The sequence below is a fragment of the Chenopodium quinoa genome, unplaced genomic scaffold, assembly GCF_001683475.1.
Source record: "Chenopodium quinoa cultivar QQ74 unplaced genomic scaffold, ASM168347v1, whole genome shotgun sequence".
NCBI classification, from domain to species: domain Eukaryota; kingdom Viridiplantae; phylum Streptophyta; class Magnoliopsida; order Caryophyllales; family Amaranthaceae; genus Chenopodium; species Chenopodium quinoa.
In genome coordinates, this window is record NW_018743574.1 from 8,364,583 (window position 1) to 8,382,461 (window position 17,879).

At 31.5% G+C, this 17,879-nt stretch overlaps 2 protein-coding genes across 2 annotated transcripts; one reads left to right on the forward strand and one right to left on the reverse strand.

Annotated features, from left to right (window-relative positions):
• The first annotated feature begins 5,372 nt into the window (after nucleotides 1-5,372).
• On the forward strand, nucleotides 5,373-6,850 carry LOC110682527. Its single transcript, XM_021858868.1, has one exon. It carries the CDS (start codon nucleotides 5,669-5,671, stop codon nucleotides 6,419-6,421), a length of 753 nt encoding a protein of 250 aa, XP_021714560.1. The 5' UTR covers nucleotides 5,373-5,668; the 3' UTR covers nucleotides 6,422-6,850.
• A 6,198-nt stretch (nucleotides 6,851-13,048) lies between these two features.
• Nucleotides 13,049-16,792, reverse strand: LOC110682528 (salicylate carboxymethyltransferase-like). The gene is made up of 4 exons (XM_021858869.1): nucleotides 16,633-16,792; nucleotides 15,832-16,251; nucleotides 13,609-13,881; nucleotides 13,049-13,501 (listed from the first exon to the last, which is right to left on the reverse strand). The coding sequence occupies exons 1-4, from the start codon at nucleotides 16,705-16,707 to the stop codon at nucleotides 13,166-13,168; spliced, it is 1,104 nt and encodes a 367-aa protein (XP_021714561.1). The 5' UTR covers nucleotides 16,708-16,792; the 3' UTR covers nucleotides 13,049-13,165.
• Between the last annotated feature and the right edge of the window lie 1,087 nt (nucleotides 16,793-17,879).

Sequence of the window (17,879 nt, forward strand, 5' to 3'; positions counted from 1 at the left end):
TAATAATTTCTTCCTTGTTACAATCACTAATTTGTTAATTACTCCAGTATCCTCCTTATAACTAAGTAGTTGCCTACTGAAGAAATTAGGATTAGGAGGCCTAAACAAACCAGTAGTCCAGTGCAGCAGCATAATTAGTACAGTAGTAGAGGGTAATTAAAGTAATAACAACAGAAGTAAAATTGAAAGAAAGTCAAAGAAAAAAGAAGGGTGGTCTACGGGGTGTACTGTGTACGTAATAAGTTTAGCCAAATTAGAACTCGTGTGACCTGGGAATCCACCACTGTCTTACGATTTGACAATCTATTTTATTCTTACTTCACCTCTCCCTATTTCTTTTTTCTTATCTCTTTTTTTAATTAATTATTGTATCGTTTGTCTCTCCATTTTTGTTCTCTTCCCCTCAACCCCACCTAGATCCCCTTTAATTTAAGGGAATACAAATATTACTTCTTTTTTCAAAAAATTATTAATAGCAATATCTTGAATACATTGTATATACTCCATAATATTTACTGCGACAGTACCAGATTATCCCCACGGTAACACCCACAGTAAATTTAATGATATGATCAAGTCATTCGTACAAACAAGGGCACCAAAGCAATTATGAGATTAGTAAAAATCTTTTCAACCAACATTAGATATGCCGTAACTAGTAACTTAAAGGAAACAACATTAGTTAGGGTTTGTTCTATTCAGCTTAATTTCAGTTCAGTTCAGTTTACTTCAATTCAATTTAGTTCAATTCAGTTCAGTTTTTAATTTCCTTTTCTCATAAACCTTTCAGTTCAGTTCCTAATTTTATTCTCTCATAAACCATTTAGTTCAGTTCAATCAGCTCAGTTTAGTTTATCAGAACAGGCCCTTAGTAAGAGTCTTTAAAAAAAAAAACATTACTTAGTAAGAGTCCAAAACAATAATGTGATTAAGGTACAAAACAACTTAGTATTTTGTATTCAGTATTTTTGAAATTTATGTTGATATTTGGTTTAAAAGTGTCAATAGTTAGACAGTTGTTATTATCATTAATGATAAAAATAATTAAAACTCGTGTGTGACGGGGTACTATGATTCTATAACACCTGATCGAATACTATCATTTGATACTAATAAAGTTGACAAATAATTAGAATAAAACTTGCTTGTGATAAAATCTTGGAAAACATTCACAAGGAAGGAAGGAGATGTTTAAAATCAGCATTGAATGAGAGGTAGAAATTAGGCAATGAATTGTCTGTCATTGAATAGAAGCCAAGATCCATGTACATGTACTCACTGAATACTCGATCGTAGTTAATTTTTTTATCTGAATTAAAAAAAATAAAATAAAGAAAAAAAACATAACTAGGATTAGCTAGTACTACTAAAAGAAACACCTGTGGGCTGTGGGCTGGTAGCTCCGTCCCCACAACGAAAAATCACATCCATCTCATCTCCAAGACTACGCAACATCACATGCAAACTACTCTATTAATTTCATGCATTATTACTAATCTCCTAATTAGAAACATTAACATATCATTATTTATAGACTATCTGACTACTACACCTCTACATAAAATGTTATTAACTTTTTAGAAATTTTTACATGTATGTTAGTATGTACTCGTATATTTAAAAGAGATGACATACGAGTAGTAATTGTATAGTGGGGGTGAAACACTACTGAAAATGAGGTAGTATATATTAGTATGGGAAAATGGTGTTGCCCTTTTAGTGAATGAATAGTGAGGTCGTCAGAGTCATGAGAGCAAGCAAGGAATAGCTACTTCTCTGCTATCAAAAATAATAATGAATCAGAATATTTTTCCGATCAAAGCATTAAAGCCCCATTTTTCATCAAATGCCATACATACTATGCCATGTGATTTTTTTTTTTTTTTTTTTTGAAACACTATGCCATGTGATTTCACCATACCCTTCTCTATTTATTTTTTTCTTTTTTAAAAAAATAAAATAAAGATAAAAATAATTTTTTTTTTTTTAAAAAAAACCCAAAGTGTAAGCTCGATTGGCTCTTACTCGATCATAACAAGACTTACTTGATCATAACAAGACTTACTAATAATACATAGATTTGTCAGCTAATTAATTTGACTTTCAATTGTAAAAATGTTGCAATAATCTATATATATATTCTAAATCAGGTCGGAAAAGTGGTATTTATTGTACTAAATACATACGGAGTATATTTTTATGCTGTAAAATTCATCATTCTAAAATATCCAATTTAAGTGAGAAGAGGCGTAGAGGGAAATTTGAAATCTCCCAAAAAAGGAAGGAAAAAAAGAAAGAAAGAAAGAAAGAAACAAAAGTAGTAGTACTTGGTCCTTTGCAAGTTCGCATGCATGATTGGACGTAAAAGGGGGAGGAGGGAACTCTTTAGAGTTAAGATAAGCTGGAGAGCATTTTCTGTCGATTTCATTCTCAAATCTCAAAATAAACTTTGCTTATTTTATCATCTTCCCCAAGTTGCTAGTGTTAGTTGCTACTCCGTAGCTTGCTACCATGCTGCATCTTATTATGCGGAGTACTAAACATAGCATTTTACGGAATTAACTCCAACCCTTCTTTTACACTTCACATGCTTTCACCTTATACATTTGATTCCGGACATACTATATTTGGCCTTATAAAGTTAAATTATAAAGAGTGATCACAATCAATAATACTATAATTTTATGCTATTATATTATGTTAGGTTCATTATTATTTCAAACACGATAATAATAAGTAAATAGTTTGACAAAAAGACCAGACATGTGTTAGGCTCTAATTGTAATGTGTACCGTCAGTTTCAAGAGCATATTGGGGCATGTTGTAGGTCAATCGAAGCAAAAGATCAAATCAAGCCATGTCTTCTTTGTTCATATGCTTATAAACATTTTTCATTAAACAAGTAATTTTGTAATCCAAAAAAAAAAAAAAAAAAACTGATTTTTTTTGGAAGTTCTAGCATTTACTCATTATACCACAAACTTTTTGACTATCTTATGTACATACATGTTTTCTGTATTAATTTTATAGGCCCAACTTTACTATGTATGTATAAATTTTACACATATTTAATATGGAGTATAACAAAATACAAAATACAAAGTACTCCATATTTAGGATCAAAGGTTTAGAAAGTAAAAAGTAAAAAGATGAAGTGTTGGACTGGCCCTTGTTCAATAATAATCGGTATAGACGGTATATGTTAAAACATGTCACGGGCCCGACTTGCGAACACCAAAAGGAAGACATAGGGGCAGGCGAGGCAGAGATTGGGGAAGTGGTGAGGGTGATACTATAAGAATGTCTGGACCACGCAAAGCAGTCGTACGTGCAATTTAAAATTGAAGCTATGAGAGATCGATGCGAACTGGATAGTTGGAGGGCAGTCCAATAATAGGGTAATGGTGCCCTTCTACCCTAACACAGTACGGATTACGGATCATTAGAGATTTAAAGAGTAGAGACCCTTTTTACATTTTTTTACTGCTATACTTCTCTACTCACGTGAAAACACTCATCCGCCCTTCTCTCTTCTCCTACATATTTTTAAACTACAACACAATCGTTTCCCCTATTTATTCCATCTTTATCTTTTGCTACGTGCCTACGTATTGTTTAAACTTTAAAGCAAATATTTAAAACTTCTTCAATCCCATCAACCATCTCCATTTTATTTCCTCTATGTCTCTAAAACATTGTTCTAATTTACTCTACTCTCTTTATCTCTCTTTATCATCAATAATTGTGCTCATTATAGACCTGAAATGAGCTGAAATCAACCATCTCCATTTTATTTTCTCTCTGTCTCTAAAACATTGTTTCGATTTACTAAAGACAACTGAACTGAATTGAACTGAACTAAACTGATTGAGGCTGAACAAAACTGAATTGAATAGAGCTGAAATGAACTCTTTGTGAGAGAAGGAAACTAGGAACATAACTGATTGGAGCTAAAATGATCTTAATTGAAATTAAATTGAACAAAACAGGCCCATATGTAAAAGAAATTAAACTAAAATAAAGATATAGAACAGTGTTTTAGGGACAGAATAATAGTTATTCAAATCATAAAACTAATTGGGCGAAAGTTTAAATTACATTAAAGTCTTATAAACTATACCCACATCGTACATGTATTATATACCTTCAAAGTTAGTGTTAGAGATTACTGTGCGTATAACTTAAAAGTATCTAAATAATTAAGCTAGGCATGTGTATGTTTTAAGGTATAACGAACAACACCTAACCTAGCATATACTAGTATGTCATAGCACTTGCTCTGGTAATTAACCAGGCTTTTCCTTTTTCCACGAAGAATCCAACTATCCAAACTACAATTGTAACAATAAGCAGTGAAATCAGTGAGATATAAGAGGGGGCCGCCCACCACAACTATAAATAACAATCAGCTACGACGACTAAGCTAGTTTGTAGTATTGTACAAGTTACAAGTTTATGAAAAAGACTAACTCATCATTTTCTTACAGCTGGGCCTATCACTATGTTTGATCCCACCTTTTGTGTTTTTGCATTAGACCCCTCCTTTGATTTGGGCTTCTGTTCCCTTGTTTTGATTGCGACTTCTACTTTGTTTCTACCTTCAATACACTACCAGTATATGAGAGCCAGAATACACATTTGATAAGCCAAGTACAATTACACCTTCATCCATATTTCCAATTTCTATAACCAATCAGGTCATTTGATTTCATCAAGTATCGATCCACTTTTACAATGAACTAACTAAATTTGATAATTTTCTTGCTTTTACTAGATTCATAGGTTGTTTAGATGATAAGTTTACCTCTTATTAATGTGGAGTAGTAAAAGATTCAACAAGGTTAATTACTCTTGATTAGTCTCTTACACTTGGATTTGATCTTGGTTGACAATCTAAGCACGCACTTAGTACTTCATAGGATAAGAGTTGAATTGTCAAAACACTACGGATAGACTTTGGTGAAATCATTCTCTAATTTTAATACAAATTCACTTCAGAGTAATATATACATACAAAGTATTTTTTTTTTAAACTTGTTCTCTTCAGATTAATTTCAGTTCAGTTCTTAATTTTCTTATCTCATAAATAATTCAGTTCAGTTCAGTTTAATTCATTAAATCAAAACAAACCCTTAATATGCTAGAGACAAAATTACTTTGTTATGGAGCATGAACCATCTATAGTCTACTGTATTTCAAATGGTAAGTAAAGTGGAGATAAGTTTAAATATTGAATATGCATTGATTACAAATTCACATGACATTAGTGAAGAAAAAAAAAAACAAAAAAACAGGAAGAGTAAAGATGAGAATATAATGTTATACGAATACTCCCATACCCTTTAAAAAAATTTGAAAACTGAGGTCTATAAAAGGAGAAAAAGGGCTGTCTAATTTAAGGGCTCAAGTTTTGTTTGAAAGTGTGATTCAAGTAATTGCGCACACTCTCCCTCTTCCCCCCTTCCCCCCCCCCCCCCCCCCCCCCCCCACCACACCCACAAACCCACATTATATTATTCCTATTTCAGCTCCCTGTTTTTTTCAGCTTATTCACCATATTTCTTTCTGTCTCTCTCCTTTTTTCTATTTCTCCCGTTTTCCACATTTTCTCCTTCCAATTCAAATCTCTTCTTCTTCTTCTTCAATTTTCTCTCTCCTCTGTAAATTCATGGATTCTTCATTCATGAAGTTATGCCGACAACTTCAGAGTTTGGCCAAGCTTTTCCGGTTTGTAGAGGTTTGTATTCTTGTCATATTTCTCTCGTGGTTGTCAGCTCATCTTCCTTTCGCCGTTAGAATTTCCGGCGAGTATTTTCGGAAACTTGTCTCTTTGATTTTGTGTCCTACCTCAATTTTTCTACTCGGAAATGCTATTGTGGTTACTCTTTTGGTGAAATCCGGCTTGTTTTCCGGCGATTGCTCGTCGTCAATTGACAATGCCGTCGCCGAACTTTACAATGAGTTCCGATCTGAAGATGATGATGATATTCCTGTTTTGGTTAAGGAAGAGATTGTTTACCAGGATAAAGAGATTATTTGCGAGGAAAATGTTAAAAAACCGCTGGTTTCTAAGGTTGTTCTGGAGGAAATTAAACCGAAAGCGGTTTTTTCCGACGAGAAGACACCGGAAACGGTCTTTTCCGATGAGAAGGAAGTGGAAGTCAAGGCGAGTTATCGGCGGAGTCAATCGGAGAATATGATGAAGAGAGAGTGTGTAGAGAATAAGCAGGAGAAGCTCCGACGATCAGAGACGGATATTTACTGGAGAAGTTTGACCGGCGATGAATCGACGGCGGAGGAATTGATGGAAGATGGAATGAGTAGCGATGAATTCCGGCGAACGATAGAGGCGTTCATAGCGAAGCAGGTGAGTTTTCATCGTGAAGAGCGGCTTTCTGTCGTTCTCCATAGCCAAGCCTAGAAGAGAGAGTTAAAAAAAAAAGCAGAGAATTGTTTTCCCAAAAAAACAAAAAACGAAAAAAAAAAAAGGAATTGAGATAATTTCCTGAGTAATTATTTTTGTTTAATTCCAGTTTTTAGGGGGAAGTTTTTCAGCTAATTTCTGCTGCAAAACATTTGTCATTATATGATGTCAGTGATATGGTAGTAGTAGTACTAATGTACTATTTGGACTATGTATAGTGAAGTGCTGCAACTTTGATCCAAGAGTCTTCAATTTCTGAGCTCCTTCTGTAACTTTTTTTTTATTTTTAATTTTTAGTATAGTAGTCCTAGAACTTGATTACTACGGATTAGGAGTATGTATGAGTTTAATATGGTGGACAATATATTCATTGTCCGAGGGAGATTATTTTCGAATATAATACTAATTGGAATTGTTATTGGGATACTTGTGATTTTGTTTTGGCCTCGTGTGGATTGGATTATTTCGAGCTTGTTGAAAGTACGTATTAAACCATCTAATTGCATAGCTTGCATTATAGTATGCCGTATTTGCTTATTGAATGTTAATTTAATAAGAAATTTGCTATATAGGGCACAATAAAAAAATTTAAGATAAAGTGTCAAATTTGAAATTATTTTCTATTAATACACAATATATGAGATATAAATTCGTGTACTTTATTGTTGTTTATGACCCTCTCTATACACAAACAAAATAACCCAATTTATATGAGTATTAACTACGGAGTATATTATTATAGTATTACAAAAGGTTAGAAGTTTAGTGATTAAAAGTACTCCGTATGTATGTTTTGCATAAAATCTTCTTTTCACCATGAGATGATAAATTTTGTTTTATGCGAGATTAAGTTTAGTGATTAAGTTTTGCGAAAATAAAAATACGTGGGCATTAAGTTTAGTAAACATTTAAATAAACTAACACATTGATTTCCACGAATCAATTCAAAAAGAACTTTTGGAATTAGTTCCTTGTCCTTTGGAATCAATTTCAAAACACCATTGTAAATGGGTCTTAAAGCAATTAATCTACGCATACACTTTGTTTTTCCCTTTTTTTTTTTAAGGATCTTGCTAACGAACGCTCCGGAGCGTTTGATAAGGAATAATTATATTAGTAGAAATAGTATTAAGTTATGAATGCATGACAAAATTACGCATCATTCGATGTAATTAATGTTAATTTTACTCTAATATTTTCACTTTTAACTGTTTTATCTAACGCCCTGAGAGCGCTCATTAGCTTTTGCCTTCTTTTAATTAATTTTTAATAACAAAAAGATGATAGGTGAAATATGAGAATAAAAAGAGTTGTGCTAGATACTTTACTACATATGTAAGAACCGAGAAATAAACCTAGTGTCATGTAATTAGGAAATTGTTTCAAGTTTGTCACTTCTCTCACATGGGAACGATACCAAATATTAAGCCTCGGTTCCCTTACATTGCTTGTCAACTTATTATGGGGGGACGTCCAACATGGGGACATTTGCTCCATTTAAACCTTTTGGGTCTATGATTTAATTGTATATAAACATATCTAAGGCTATTCATATAGCAATATTGCATCCTATGAATTAATATACTCAGCTCCATATAATACAGAGTAGTTACAGTATTTGGTAACTTGATGTTCATATAAAGCTAATAAAGTGTGATGTATGATTTAGGTTTAGAAAGGCTATATCTAATCATCTTCTTAAAACTTAAATAGCAAATTCGATTGTGTACACTAATTTGTATCACTGAAGAAGGAATTAAAATGTTGCACCCCAAAGCACACGCACCCCATGAGCACGTGTAAATGGGCACTTGATTACATATTCACATGCATCCATGTTAAATATGCGATAATTGATGACACTCAAGCTTGCGTGTATTTTATCATATACATATTGATTTTTTTCCCTAATTAATTTTACTTATTTAACTAATTATCTCATAGTATTATTATTGTAAAAGTGTTTTACTGAAAAGTTACTTTAATCTGAATAAGACAAATATATGAAATGAAACTTTATACTCAGTTTTTATGAATCTAATAAATAAAGAGAAATATGCAGAATTAATATCCAAAAAAAACAAAGGTTTATTTGTACAGTAATAAAGGAAAGGGAAAAGAAAAAACAAGGAAAGATGGCAGGGTAGACATAAAAGTTAAAAGGGACATGCATGCTTGATGCTCCCAACCATTGACAAAGATAGATAGATATGGTTTGATAGTTAATTAACAAAATACTCAAAAGATTGATTGTTGAAATCAAAGGATCATCATTATGTTAGCACATAATTGCCGTATTTTATCTTCTATTGGTATAACAAAAACTACTTTTACTTGTCTAATCTGCCGCACCAATTTTCCTATCAGAGACCAATTGCCCCACTCTATATTAAATCACAACCCTTATGAAAAAGTTTTTAATTTTCAAAATAACAAAATCAAACTATTACAAATTACAAATAGTTCACCAAAACACTTAAATGAGCTTAACTAGCTCTTACAAACCAACATAAGCAATAACAAAAACTCAAAAATTTCTTGTTTAGTTTGAAGGATCTCGGTTGCTTGAAACCAAAGAGTTATAGACTTGGTTACTTTGGCTATTATATATATATATATATATATATATATATATATATATATATATATATATATATATATATATATATATATATATATATTTAAGACGCAAAACACATTATCTTTTTATTTTTGAGCTCTACTCGATCATTGTACGTAGAGAAAAAAATACGAGTATTTTGTATTTAAAAATACTTTAAAATAAAGAAGATGGAACCAAAACTGTGAACAATGCATGATATAAACAAACACTTCAATTGACTACTGGGGAGTGAGGCAGGCAAATAATGAATAATCATCACAATTTTGATATAAGCTACGAGCGAGTATGTCCTATAATACATAGCTACCTTGATCCTTATCATGCATTAATGTAATTTTTCCATGTTACAGATATTAAAACCATGCAATTAACCTCAAATATTGTTCATACGTGAACAAAATCATGGAATGATAGGTTATAGATTGGAAATTAAGATTAGTAGTTAGCTAGGCTACAAGGATTTGTGTAAATCATGAACCAAAAAATCTTTTAGTTTATAAATATCTAAATAGAAGTGAAAATTGGACTTTTCTATCTAAAAAGTAAGATGTATAATTTCATAATGAACTTTTAGTCTAGTGAATAGGTGAATAAAAAAAAACAACTTACAAACAAATTGTTCCTAACATACCGCATAGAATCAATGTAATTTAGAAAAAAAACCAGGCCAACTTTTAACTAGAACTAGCTTTTTGGCCCGTTCAATGCACGGGTTGTTACTTGGGTTAATTATTTTCATATGTAAGTATACTTTATTTCTATAACTTAGAAGGAAAACAAAAAAAGAGTGAGGATAGAACCGTGAAAGAAGGTGAAGGAATTTAGTTAGGTATATATACATAAAGATTGTGGGATATGAAATGACATATTAATTAAGATTATATTTATAGTCTATGAGATGAAAAGACAATTTTTATTATAATTCATATATTTATGTAATGCGTAGTTTTTTTTTTTGTTTTTTTAATAGATGTAATGTGTAGTTGTGTACTAATTAATTGAACTTTATTTTATTATGGTGGAAATGAAACACTTCACTTTCTTAATTGAATTTGCAAGTTGTAGAATGCATAAAGACTTAAATATAAATATTAAGGGAGGTAACATGTGGCATATGGGGTAATGAGTGACTTATGATGACACGTGTCATTTGAAAAAGTTGCGGTTTGTGTTTTTAAATATTAAGTATAGATTAAACGAATTCAATAGATAAAAAAATTTGTTGAAAGCGGCCCAAGAATATAAATTTGTTAAATTTGAATTTAATTTGTTTTACTAAGTGCTAAAGACTACTTCACATAATAACAATATCGAGGTCCCACTAACTTGGAAAAGCATATAATCTCAAAATAATCCTAGCCAACTTTTATGATTAAATTACATTAAGTGATAGTATTAGTGGCGAGTGCAACTATCACAAAAGTCTAAAAACAGATTAAAGTCATAATTTACAAACTTTTTTTGTCCAAAAGTGTTACATATATCTAATGGATAATCAGTGGTATCCCATATATTAGTGTATTAATTACAATTAAATTGGCCGTTTATGCAAATAAGAAGGTACTTAATGGAGCCACTTATCCTTATTAATTGATAAATTAAGTAGTGTGTGAGTTCTAAAGAGAAAGCACGCACCATCGCAATATTATTTTGTCAATATTTTCTCATAAAAAGCCACAAATAGTCTTTCTATCCTTTGGGTCCCTAATTGCCGTAGCTTCACATGATCACCATTACATGTTACAAAATGCAAATCATTATTCCTTAAGCTTCTTTTTAAGATGCTATCAATGTCACTAATTATCTTAACTAAATCCTTTATTTCGCGTAAGTCAACAAAATGAAAGTAAGTAGAAGTTGCTAATCTGAAATAAAATTTACGAAAGCATGCTATTATATATACTGTATAAGAATTAAGAAGTGTTCCTCATGTGATAGAAGGACCTCCTATATTTTATCATATAAAAAAAATTAGTTAAGTTTGAACCACGTCTAAATAAAGATAATTGAAATCATTCAAGCTTACACTATTTTTTTTTTTTCCAATTTTTCTTTGTAATTGGGGGTGAGCTACCACTATTATAAGGATGAAATTTGTGAAAATTCACAATCTAGGTTTTATGTTAATGAATTTTCTCTTTAAAAAAAAAAAAAAGGTACCGGTCGTACCACGCACTAATTTTCCTTTAATAAGTTTAATATGGAGAACAATAGTATTATATGGTTGAATTGGTTGGTTGGTTGGTTGCGTTGAATCGAAGTGCTAGTCAAATTTAATAATTTTCTTGATTGACAAGTAACTAACCTCCTACTACATCTCATCACATTTAATAATAACCATAATATTTTATGAAAAACATAGTATTCGAAATTATTGCGGTATTACTAAAAAGGAATTAGTAACACAAGTACATAAATCTGATTGAAATCATCAAACAGCCAAATTACGAGGCTTATCCTTATAGAATAAATTAAACATGCTTATTTCTATAAAGTTGAAGATCAGATAATGTATTAATGTACGAGTACATTACTTTAATTTATTCGACCTTTTATGTTTTAATTTAGATAAATTTATTTACTATGTAATTATATTATTTTTACCGAAAGTTGTCAATAATGACTAATGAGACATCATTTCAATGGCAAAGATATTTTTAAAACTTAAAGGGCTTGTTGATTGGTTCATTCTTGAGTGAGACAATGCAATTGCAAAGCTACTGAAAGAGTATGTACGTAGGTATATATAGGCTCTCTTTTTTCTTTCATGAGGACAACTCAATTATATTGCTTCATGTCCATCAATATTGGCTTGTGTACATAGTCTAGTTCCTTCAATGATCTGCTTTACTCGGATCATGTTAGTTTATACACAAATTGAAATGATTTTTAAGGCGTATTTGACAATAAGTTCTCAATTTAGATTATATTAGCTTAATCTTTAATTTGTTTGAATTTATAGAGTTCCATTGCAACTTTTTTAACCTAATGCTTTTTAATATAATTGAGCTACTAGGATGGATTGCTAGTAGCCAACATAAATTTATTATAAGCGCTAATAACTTGAAACTAGCTATTACAAAGGATATGGAGTACTATTATGAGTTTAAAGACCCTTGTTGGTTAAGTGGTTAAGTGCAACTCTCTTGCTCTCGGTCCCTTAATAATTTAAAAGATTTGAACCTATTATTTGTATAGTATTTGAGACAAACTTTACACATCTATTTCAATTCCTTATTTATTTCTATTTTCAAATGATTTCGACTCCTTTTTTTCCTTTTTGGTTTACATTGCAACACAATTCTCTTACATTCTTTTTTACATCCCATTTGTCCGTTGTTTTCAGAAAAGAAATGTTCATTCACATTCACAACTATCCATTAAATCTATGTCAAACTCATATTGTGTAAAACAGCAATATATATATATACATTAATACATATACTAACAAAATAAATACACACCTTTAAAAAAATAACAAAAAAGCTCATTTTTGTTACTACGTAATTATTTATTTGGGCCTAACTGGCCATCTGGGCCTGCTTCTGGCAAAGTCCATAGAGAGATAAGCCCAATAGGCTCGAATGATTTTGGATTTGGTTTGTAGATATGCCACTTTGCTTAGAGCCCAATTTATTATTTTTTGGGCCACGTTTTTCATAATGATTCTGCTAACCCACTTTGCTTAGAGCCCAATTTTGGGTAGCACTAAATTGAGGCTTTGCAGCACATATATGATAACCTATAGTCCGTAAAACGATACAAGTACTTATTTTGATCCGTTTTTATGGTGTGTTTGGTGAATGGTTTTTATTTGAAGATAAAATTAATTAATTTGGTTAGTGACTTTTCAATAATTTCAAAACTTTCCATTAGAACTTGAAATAAGTTTATTTGAGTTATTGGGTGTACAAGTAATAAGTGGTCATTTTGCACATAAATAATTATTGAGATAACAATAAAACACTAGGATTATTAATTAAAAATAGAATATTAAACCATAGAAAGAAAAGTGAAAATAAACTACTACTTATACACTAATTAATCACTAAAGATAATCACAATTTATCACCAAATACTTCTTTTTAAGTTGGTATTTAATTAATTACAATGGAGTTTCACAATTTGGTAAGAACAAGAAGAAAAGTAATGGGCCTAATATCTTGCTTAGACATTTCTTCATCAACAACTTGAGCATACTTATTAAACAAGGAATGAAGAATTTCATCACCAAAATGATGGCTGATCATTGATTCTTGTATAGCTCTCACTGTACTCGCCACTGCCATTCCATAGCTAACTCCATTTTTTTCAACCTCTCTCTCTATTTGAAACATCTCCAATTTTTCCATTTTAAAAGACCCCTCTATTTTCACTTCCTTTTCTATTTCTTCTTTGGAAGGTGCATAAAAGTGTATATCATATGAATCCAACTTTTCCTCATCAACTTGTCCCTATAAAAAATACAAATTCATAATGTTTATTTAGAGATAGTCCAAACATAACTTTGAAAAGAGAAGTTTTTTGAGAGAATGAATAACATGACTAATTAATAGAGTACCTTAGAAATTAAAAAGGCGAAGGATCGAGTGAGAAGCTCCCAAAGAAATGAGTTGCCTCTATCAATGTGGTTAGGACTCTCTCTTCCTAGAAAGACTAACACCATCCTACCTCCTGTGGTAAGTTCTTGGGATCGAAGCTTCAAAAATTGCGAGAAATCCTCTTGGAATTGTTGAGCATACGCTTCGATTATTGTAGGAGGACTACTTTCACATATGTAGATGCAACCTTTGTTCATGGATTTCCCATGTTCATCATAAATCTTAGGGGGGACCTGATTATACAATATGTGATTCAACCCTTAATAAAAAACATGAATGTGTAACAAAGTATGATGCATGTTACAAAACCCTACTTGATGTTACATCTTCTCTAGCAATAGCTAAAAAAAATTATCTCGGTTGGACCGACTCATTGGAATTTTTATGGTAAGGTGTCCTTGAAACAATAAGTTCTGATCAATGGGTTTTCACTAAAAAAAACTGTAATTTGATACTACTAATTAAAGAATACTCCGTTATAATAAATTTGAATAACACTATTGTATTATTATACTATTTTTTATATAATACCAAATGTTGATCAATAGATTTCATTTGGAATTTTTTGTAGTTAAAACACTAGTCTATAAAGTAATTCAATAAAGTATTTATAAGATGGTTATTGAAAAAAAAGGTACTGGGCCGAAAAAAACAAAAACGAAGGGTAAAAAATTAAAGTAATCCTATTGATGAAGCTAAAGCCACTAAAGTGGGGCATTTACTCATTTAGTGGGAAGAAAAAGACTCATTCCGTTGGAGCATTCGGGGAGACCCTAACAAAACTTGTAGTGGTCACTATCACAATCACAAGGTCAAATGCTTAATTTAGATGAATGATTTGATTGAGTATACATTTTGTCATCATGATTAACACTTATATTGTTCTTATTGTAAGGCAATTGGTCACCTATTGCATAACATCAATCTACTATCGCACTGATAAGATGAGTTAGTGTGTTTAAATTTTGTACGTCTCATGTGATTATTCAATAGTCAACTTAATATCCGCTCTTTTTTATGTGGAAAAAGAGAGGAAAATTTGCTCTGATCCCTTATTCAAGCATATATATTTAGTAATAAATAAAAACTCAACTCATCATGTCCATATATGACTATATATCCATCAAAGCAATTTATGATTGTTAATTTGTTATGCTTTTCTAGTTTACTCTTGTCCAATTTAAGCAAAATTTATGGTTAGGGAGAAAGAGGTGGTGACAACCTAACTTTCCAAAGTCTTTATTTATTATATTTTAATTCTTTGAAAAAGTTGCTTGTCTCAACTTGTAATAGTCGGTACTTCCCTTCAAAAAAAAAAAAAATCTCCGTCCGTCTATATTACCAAACTTTTGAATCTGAATAAACATAGAAGTGAGACCACTACACATCAATTTGTTTCTAAATGCTTCGTATATGTAATAGTTTGAAAAAAAAAATCTAGAATTACAGACTTCACCATGCATTTTTTTTATTAAAAATTATGCATGGAAAATTTGTCAATTGCAACCATTTAAAAAAAAATTGCAAATTACAGCCCAAAAGTTCTTATAAATTGTAAATTGCAACCTAATTAGCTTTTTCATCGGTTTGTTTGTTGAGAAATATTCGATTAAGGTTTTAGGGGCCATTTTAGTGCTTATGGAACCGAACTGAGCTCGGAATTATCAAACAAATAACGTATGTGCTTCGTTTTGCGTGACAAAAATGTTTCGATTTGTGGTAAAAACGTGGCACTAACGTTAACTTTTTGTCAATTTCGAGCTCAATTTGGACCCTGTAAGTCTAAAATGGCCGTTAAAAGACTTAAAACCTTAACCGTACATTTTTCGACATGCAAACAGATGAAAACATTGAATTAGATTGCAATTTACAATTTATAATAACTTTTGGGCTGCGGTTTTTTATGGCTGCAATTTGCAAAATACTAAATTTAAATTACTGCAATTTGCAAATTTTCCAAAATTATGATTTGATAAAATTTAATTTTTTTTCCTATAGCTAACCTAGTTAATTCCTTTTAAACTTGTTATTGAAAAGCAGAAATTATCTTGATGAACAAATTTGAAGAGTTACTAGTTTTTTTTTTCCCAACTTTGACTCAAATAAGTGAATTACTTTCATAAGCTACACAATAATGAAAACTTTAATCAAAAGAAGAAAGAAAAGAAATAAGTTATAATTACCTTGGAAAGCCAGTGCAAACTGTAAGAAGAGTAAACGAAGTGCAAAAAGTTGGGAGGAAAAATAGGATCATAAAAGGAGCCAGGTGAGGCTGCAACAAATAGAGATGGACGAAAATGCCCCTGTTCATACATACTATCATCTTTCAAGAATTCTGGTAATGCCCTGAAGATGGAATTGAAGTCATTTGTTGGTAAATCATTCAGATAAACTGAAACTGAGGGTGCTGATTCTGGACCGTTGATTTGACTTTTCTGGTATGCATCCTGCACCGCACGATACAATTCTCTGATCATCGATAACGAGTTCCGGCCCGATGAGCAGCCCAAGTCTGCTATGGTTAGGATTTCTGGAGTTGTGTTTAAGTATACTTCTTGAATTGCCTTCATTGTTATGTGTTTCACCATATCTGAGGCCTTTTTCTGTGTAAAATATATTTTGTTAGATTATGCGAAACTCCTCGAACTGAAGTGATATATACATTGATCATTATTTACAGTGTTACAACGTTAACAATTAGTTACAGAGAAAATATTATATTAAATTAATACTATGTTTATAATCATGATGATGTTATTAAATAAGAAAATCCATTGTTAAAAAGTTTAATGAGAGAGAAAATGAGCACCTGAAGAGAGGAGTTGAAGTAATATATACATTGATCAATATTTACGGGTTACAACGTTAACAATTAGTTACAGAGAAAATATTATATTAAATTAATACTATGTTTATAATCATGATGATGTTATTAAATAAGAAAATCGATTGTTAAAAAGTTTAATGAGAGAGAAAATGAGCACCTGAAGAGAGGAGTTTTTGGAGTAGCTAGTCTCATCATGTCCACCTTTCATGTGAAAGATTTTCTCAACATCCATTTTTTTTCCCAATTAATTTGCTAATTAGTTGGAGATTTGAAGTGTACTCGTTTTTGTCTTTCCTTGGACTAGCTACTTCATTTGTGCACATTATATAGGAAGTTGGATTTGAGTGATTGCAATTATTGATTACGTGTTTTACTTAGTGTCTCATCTTACAACAGTTAAAAGCAATTAAAAACCCCGGCCTAAGAAATAAATACAACTAGAGCCGTCAATTCAGGTAAACGGGTCGGGTTTTGATCGGGTAAGAGTGGGCAGGGTTAACTCGGGTCAGGTCAATTTGGATTAAATCTACTACCTCCGTTACATATTATTTGCAACGATTAGACAACGATTTGACATAAAGTAGAGAGGAAAAATGTCTAATCGTTGCACATAATATGTAACGGAGGTAGTATAACTTATGCAGGTCGGGTTTGGGTTGGATCATGCTTGAATCGGGTCACGTCGGGTCATACTTCTTATCGGGTTTGGGTCGGGTTAATAACAGGTCGGGTTACATTTGGGTCGGGTGAATAATAGGTCGGGTTCCGGGTTTTCACGGGTTAAAACGGGTTAGAATAATTCTCGGGTTCGAGTCGGTTTCAATTCAAGTCAATAATTTGTGGGTTAGAATCAGGTCGGGTCATTCTCGGGTTTGAGTCGAATTCGGTTCAAGTCAATAATTTGCAGGTTATAATCAGGTCGGGTCATTTTCTAGTCGGGTCATTCTCGGGTTCAAGTCGGGTTCGGTTCAAGTCAATAATTTGCGGATTATAATCAGGTTGGGTCATTTCCAAGTCGGGTCATTCTTGGATTCATGATGGGGTTATGCTCAAGTCAATAATTTGCAGGTTACCATCAGGTCGGGTCATTTTCAAGTCAAATCATATTTGGGTTCAATTAACTAAAAACAGATAATTATCATTTTTATCAAGCTAATTATTTCCTATGACTATAATATATATGGCAATATACTAGGGAACTATAGTCTATAAATTAGGAAAATAATTATCTCCTTTGACCATACATCAAATCATATAACTAATATACAAAGCTAAACTTTTAGCCAAGTCAAGAAATAGTGACACTTGACATTCTAACTTTTCGCCAAGTGTCGCGCCACCTTGAATAGATTTAAATAGATTCATAAGATAAAAAAAGTAAGTTATAAATCCTTTTTTCAATAA